At 43.0% G+C, this 7131-nt stretch overlaps 1 protein-coding gene across 1 annotated transcript; it reads right to left on the bottom strand.

Annotated features, from left to right (window-relative positions):
* Positions 1–290: 290 nt before the first annotated feature.
* Positions 291–4294, bottom strand: LOC124126309 (serine/threonine-protein phosphatase 6 regulatory ankyrin repeat subunit B-like). The gene is made up of 2 exons (XM_046489703.2): positions 4206–4294; positions 291–3553 (listed from the first exon to the last, which is right to left on the bottom strand). Exon 2 carries the CDS (start codon positions 3543–3545, stop codon positions 1125–1127), a length of 2421 nt encoding a protein of 806 aa, XP_046345659.2. The 5' UTR covers positions 3546–3553; positions 4206–4294; the 3' UTR covers positions 291–1124.
* Between the last annotated feature and the right edge of the window lie 2837 nt (positions 4295–7131).

Below are 7131 nucleotides of genomic sequence, written 5' to 3'. Positions count from 1 at the left end.
CACATAACATCGATGACCGATGCTGCTCTGGCAACAACTCCAGCACAGAAGAGATAAGTCAGAACGATCACATTAAGAAATCGTTCGCAAAGTGCCACTCAGACAAGCGACTGGTTGCAACAGGTGTAAGAGTACATGCCCCGACGATGGGAAATCGTCTGCACATGTGGCAACTTACGGCATGTCATTTGAATCAGTGTGAAAGGAACGTCATCACTTGTGATGTAGATGTAAAAATCACTTTTTGCCACAACATTGTATATATATATATATATATATATATATGTGTGTGTGTGTGTGTGTTTGTTGATATATATATATGGACCAGAGATGATGAGGGATCTTCACATGAAGGCTGCTCTTGACATAATGCGTGATGAAAATGCGTGTGATATGCAAACACGCTACTGTCCCCTTATATACAACCTACCCAGCCACTGGAAGGTTCCCTACAGCATTCACAACATAGAACATTAGGGAAATGTTTCTATAACATACTCTCACCGTCTGTGGTTTTCGGACCAGACCACACTAGCCTGGTCAACAAACCTGATGCATCTTCCTCCAACAGGACAACTCCAGCACCAATGTCACAAGCATCTACAGCTATTTTGAAGAATTTAAAAAAAAAAATCCTTTGAGAACAAATTCATGAGAATTGCTTTAATGTTGTCAAAAGCAGCTTGACATTGCTGTTCCAAATACATTTCACCTATTTTCCAAGCAAATTAGTGAGAGGGGCTGGCACATGTGAGAAAATTGGACAATATCTACAGTAGTACCCAGCCATATCAAGAACTTGAATATTTTTTTTAGATAGCTTCCACCTTTGGCCTATGACATGACCTAAAAATTAGACATGTGCCTGTGTAAATTCACTTTTCACCTAATTTACAGTCAACTTGGCTTCAGTGAGTCCCTGGAAGGAGTCAACGATCTTCGTCAGGTGTTCGTCCAAATCCATTGCATGACTGATGACATTGTCAGGGTAGACTTCGACACCGTTCGATGAACCTGGCTTAACCGATTAACAACTGTGGTATGGTTAAGGTACTATGTTCTGTGGGTTTAGCAAGGTTAAACCATCACAGAAAGAAACACTTGTGTTTGTTCAAAACAATATTTCACTTGTCATGGAAGATATTGCTCACTGAGTAGTGGCCTTTTCCCCTTGCTATCATATCTGCCGTTGATCCATAATTATTTGTGGCGTTGATGTCCACAATGTTCCTGGAGATGATATGTCTCACGATATCAGCATTACCCACTGCACTGGCAACATGAAGGACGTTGTCACCATCATCATCCACTAGAGTTCCATCAGCTCCCTTATTCAACAGGAAGTCAAAGACGCCTGTCTGTGCCTTCTCTGCGGCCCACATCAATGAAGTCCTTCCACCATGTCCTCTACTGTTGATGTGAAACATGCACTTCATCAGAACAACGTTTATGATCTTCACATTATCCCCACTGCACGAGACATGATGGATGTTGTTCCTATCATCATCTCTCAGGGATATATCTGCACCATGTTGAACAAGCAGATCAAACACTTCACTGTTTCCAAACTCTGCCGCCAACATCACCGGAGTCCTACCATACTTCCCTCTACTGTTAATGTCAACAGCATGCTTTAAGATGAGAAAGTTGACTATGCTGACATTCCCGGTGATACATGCTACATGCAGGATGCTATTGTTATCCTCATTCAGGAGAGACAGATCTGCTTGTTTCTTCACCAGCAACTCAAACACTCCCCTGTTTCCTCTACTGGCTGCTGTCATGACGGGGGTGTTACCGTGGCTACCTCTGCTGTTGATGTCAATAACATCGAGTGAGAGAAGACATTTGACCATCTTCACATTTCCTCCACAAGCAATGTGAAGGATGGTGTCTCTATTGTCATCCACAAGCAACAAGTCGCTGCCTTTACACACAAGGAAGTAAAACAGTTCTATATGACCAAACTCTGCTGCCAACATCACTGGTGTTCTACCATACTTTCCTTTGATGTTGATGTTGGAGATGTTCATCTGGAGTAGGTGCTTAACCATTTCTACATTTCCACCAATGCAGGCCACATGAAGAATGTTGTCATTTTCATCATCCATAAGAGACAGGTCACCTCCTTCATTTACAAGAAAGTCAAGCACTTGTCGATTTCCTTTTTCTGCTGCCAACATGACCAGCGTTCTGCCCCACCTCCCTCGACTGTTGATGTCAAATTGTCCCAGTGACAGGATGTATGCAACCATGTCCATACTGCCACCACTGCAGGCAATGTGGAGGATGCTATCACCATGGTCGTCATTGAGCATTACATCACATCCTTTACTCATCAGCAACTTGAACACATCTATATGACCCTTCTCTGCTGCAGACATTATTGAAGTACGCCCGTCTCTGCCTCTGCTCTTGATGCCAAATGTGTTGTATGCAAGAAGATAATTCACCATCTCCACCCTGCCCCCCAGACAGGCCACATGTATTATGTTGTTACCACAAGAATCGTCAAGATGCAGATTACAATTTCTACTCACAAGCAAGTTGAACACTTGTCTATGTCCTTTCTCTGCTGCCAGCATTACTGGTGTCCGTCCAATCTTACCTCTGCTGTTGATGTCGAATATAAATCCCGAGAGGACGTACACCACCATGTGCAGGTGGCCTCCAATACAGGACACATGCAGAATGTTGTTACCATCACCGTCTGTCTGAAACATGTTGCCTCCTTGACAGAGAAGAAGGTTAAAAAGTTCCTTCTTACCATTTTGTGCAGCCACCATCAGTGGTGATCTTCCCTTTCTCCCACGGCTGTTAATACCAACAACTTGTTTTGAGAGAATATGCTTAACCATTGTTCCATTGCCTCTAATACAGGCAACATGGAGGATGTTGTCATTTTCATTGTCAAAGAGGGATACATCACCGCCTTTGTCCACAAGGAGATTTAATACTCTCTTGTGTCCACCCCATGCTGCCTTCATCACTGGCGTTCTGCCATACTTCCCTCTACTGTTAATGCTAACAATATTTTCATGAAGGATATATTTCACAATATCCAAATAGCCACCCAAACAGGCATGGTGAAGAATATTGTCGCCATCATTGCTTACATGCGTCAAATCACATCCTGAGCTAACGAGTAGGTCAAAGATTGTCTTATATCCTTTTCGGGCTGCCAGCATAATTGGTGTTCTGCCGTACATTCCTTTACTGTTAATGTCAACAATGTCAAGTTTGAGAATATGCCTGACCATTTCCAAGTCGCCCCCAAGACAGGCAACATGAAGCACATTGTTGCCATCATCATCCAAGTGTAGCAGATCAGCTCTTTCCCTCACCAAAAGTTGGAACAAGGACCTGTTTCCATCACAGGCGGCAACCATGACTGGCGTCCTCCCATTCTTCCCCCTGGTGTTGATATCAGCTAAACCGTCAGACAAGAGGTACCTCACACCTTCTATGCTCCCCTGTCGGCAGGCGCTATGGAGCGTGAGGTCTGTCGAAGGTGTCTGAAGGTTCATTCGAGTACTGAACAACATTTTGATTCCTGAAAGAATACATCAACTGCTGATTACATGTAAAAGGGATGATAGAGAGTACTGACCTTAGTACAAAAGCCAAATGGAGTGTAGATGATTGATTTCTACTATTATTGTCTGTTTTAAAACAGCGATTCACTGTGCAGAGTGCCCTTGGGCACACCAGAAACCTATGATTGTGGGTTCGGATCTCGGTTCGCCCCGATTATGTTCCTAGGTTTGTCAGCACCAAACCCGTGCTCGCGGATTTCACCGAAGTGGTAAACGTCTAGGATCTGCATCACTTCGGGCTTTCCTCCCACATTAACCTGACACGCCATGATATAACTGGAATAATGTTAAAAGCGGCGTTAAACCCAACTCACTCACTTTCTCAGGCTTTCCTTCCACATAAAGCTGACAGGCCGTGATATAGCTGGAATAATGTTAAAACGATGTTAAACCCAACTCACTCACCCATCTCACTCTCTCTCTCTCTCTCTCTCTGAGGCTTTCCATCCACATTAAGCTGACAAGCCGTGATATAACTGGAAAAGCGTTTAGCCCAACTCACTCACTCACTCTCCTCCCCCACCCCCCACCCCACCCCCACCTCTCTCTCTCTTTCTCTCTCTCCGTCTCTCTCTCAGATGTGATATTAGAAAAATGAAAGAAACCAACCTGTACGACGCTTGGTATATGTCAGACAAACTCACTTTACACACATTTTGATCTTAATGTTGGTAAGCGAGACGACACACCAGTGGCAGTTTTACAAGTGAATAACGATTTCCTTTCTCATTCAACTCCATTTAATGGGGGGTCTAACGGTGGTAGCTGACAGGTATGACGGCTGACAATACACCTTCAGGTATAGTTGAGGAGCTTTGTGGGATGTCTTTGATATGTGAATGAGAAACGAGTATAAATACTATTGAATAAACGCTAAGGATTAAAAACTGATCTGAGGTTATACCTGTATAATAACTAAGATTTTTTTTTACATTTTGGGTAAAGGTAATAACGGAAGGTTGAACTGATTTATATATAACACGAGCAACAAATGGCACACATGGTTTGTACGGCCTTATAAAACAGCTTGCGCATGTGGCTAATGCGTGATGACATGTAGAAATGGGAACGGGTGTCTGATATCACGTGATACGTACAACGTTAATGTGAAGCTGTATGGGGTGACTGTGTATGGGGTGTAATAACTAGCTCTTGTATGCAGTTGTAACAAGAGTAAGCATGTGACACCAGAAGGATCAGGAGCTTCCGCCTGTGTCTGGTCGCCTCTCATCTACATTGTGGGTTCAGCCTTTACATATGATTGTTTGACCATTGCGTGGCATCACTTACTTACTAAACATGTTTACAAAGTATACCCTCCAATTCTCTATTCAGACGCCTGATAACTATTTCAATACATTTCAAATATAATTTGTATGGGACGTCGTTAATACCCTCAAGTGCAAATCATCACCCAGCGATTGTCCCTTACACATCTGTACACTGCACTGATGGTGATTGAGTTGTTACTTATATACAAGGGAAATAGTATCCGTGTTTCCCTGTGGCTTGTTGCACAGATTCTAGTTTGTCCTCGCGAAGACCAGGGCTTGAATCCTCACATGGGTACAATGTGTGTACAATGTGTGAAGCCCATTTATGGTGTTCCCTGCCTTGATATTACAAAAAGAGTCGAGAAGCCATACTCACTCACTGGCTATAGATCACCATGTAACACATGTTCGTCGAGGAGCATAGACCTCCATATTTAACACATGCATGGATCTTCACATTTCACACGTGCCTAGATCAACATGTGACACACATGCATGTATCTCATCGTTACGCACGTGCATCGATCACACCATTGCACACACGTATGCATAATCACATTATACATGTAACATACATCAGAATAGACAAACAACTTTACACACATGCTTTGCACATCATGTCACACAGATGATGGATCATCACGCCAATCACATGCAAAGGGCATCACTTTATTTAAGCATGTATTATCACTTTATACAAAAACATAGCTATAGAACGTGACATCACACAAATGCAAATGACATCTCGTTAAACAAATACAGAGATCTTTACGTTAATCATGTGCGTAGATCACCACACTACACAAGTGCATAGATCATTACCTTACGCAAATGTATAAATCATCCAGTTACGCAAGTGTCAAGATCATCGCGTTAAACAAAAGCATAGATATGCACGTGATGCAAATGCATAAATTAGCATGTTAGACACGTGAATCATCACGATACACACGTGCGTAGATCACGTAACAAACATACATATGACGGTATATGCATAAATCATTGCGTTAAACACATGACAGATCATCTCGTTACACATGTACTTAAATCTACGACCCGTGAAGATTCCGGGGTAGAATAGGTCTACAGCAACCCATACTTGCCGTGAAAGGCGACTATGCTTGTCGTAAAAGGCGACTAACGGGATCGGGTGGTCAGGCTCGCTGACTTGGTTGATACATGTCATCGATCCCAATTGCGTTGATCGTATTTTATGATATTAATCACTGGATTGTCTGGTCCAGACTCGATTATTTAGAGACCGCCGTCATATAGCTGGAATATTGCTGAGTGCGCGTTAAACAACAAACCAACCAACCAACTTAAATCTACATATTAATATACGGTACATGATTAACGTCAGTGAAATGTATAGATCATCACATTACATGTATAAATCATTACGTTATAATTACACACATGCATCGATCATCATGTAGCATAAATATCCAGAACATGACCTTACACATATGCAGATCACAGGAGAGTCTATAGGAGAGTCTATAGGAGAGTCTATAGGAGAGTCTATAGGAGAGTCTATAGGAGAGTCTATAGGAGAGTCAATAGAAGTACAAGAACGCAGTTAACAATTATCTGCTCCACCCCATGATTTTTACAATCAAACTAACACTTTGGTAGATGTAAACTACTGAGTGTCAGTAATGGTACAAGGCAGATACTCAGGCTGGTTCAGGTACACAACACTGGTCGCTTAAAGAGCATTGTCAGCTCGCATGCCGAGTTACACCAGTCACCGCGAGTCACAACAACACTATCACAGTGGGAGGAGAAACTACTGTTTGCCATGGTCGGTGCAAGGGAGACTACTCCGCCAGTTTCAGGTACACTACACTGAACAATACATGCCGGGTTCGGGCTACTCCTCTCACCGTTAGTTCAGTCAACACTGTCACAGGGTGTGTAGTAACTACTGATGGCCATGAACGGTGCAAGGGAGGCTACTCCGTCAGGTTCTGGTATACAACACTGGGCGCTCACAGTGCCATGACAACTCCTTGTTCTTCATTTCCCTGGCTACCACTTTGAAAACATCATCCGGGCAAAATACTTTGGTCCCCCATAGTGTGTTGGAACAATGAACGTGTATCGACACACAAAGCAAGGAGATACGCCAACAGTAGTGCTTGTCATACTCCAATTCCTTTATGGTCTGGTGATCAGTGACAGGCCACGATATTGCAGGTGGGCTACAGCTGACGACGTAGTAAAATCCGTCTTCAAAAGACTTTTAGAGATCCTCA

This window comes from Haliotis rufescens, unplaced genomic scaffold (genome assembly GCF_023055435.1).
Source record: "Haliotis rufescens isolate VD_foot unplaced genomic scaffold, xgHalRufe1.0.p SCAF_9, whole genome shotgun sequence".
NCBI classification, from domain to species: Eukaryota; Metazoa; Mollusca; class Gastropoda; order Lepetellida; family Haliotidae; genus Haliotis; species Haliotis rufescens.
This window is presented reverse-complemented; position numbering and strand designations above follow the sequence as displayed.

Coding starts and splice junctions, on each gene's coding strand:
- LOC124126309 (XM_046489703.2), bottom strand. CDS start 3,545: ATGTTGTTCAGTACTCGAATGAACCTTCAGACACCTTCGACAGACCTC.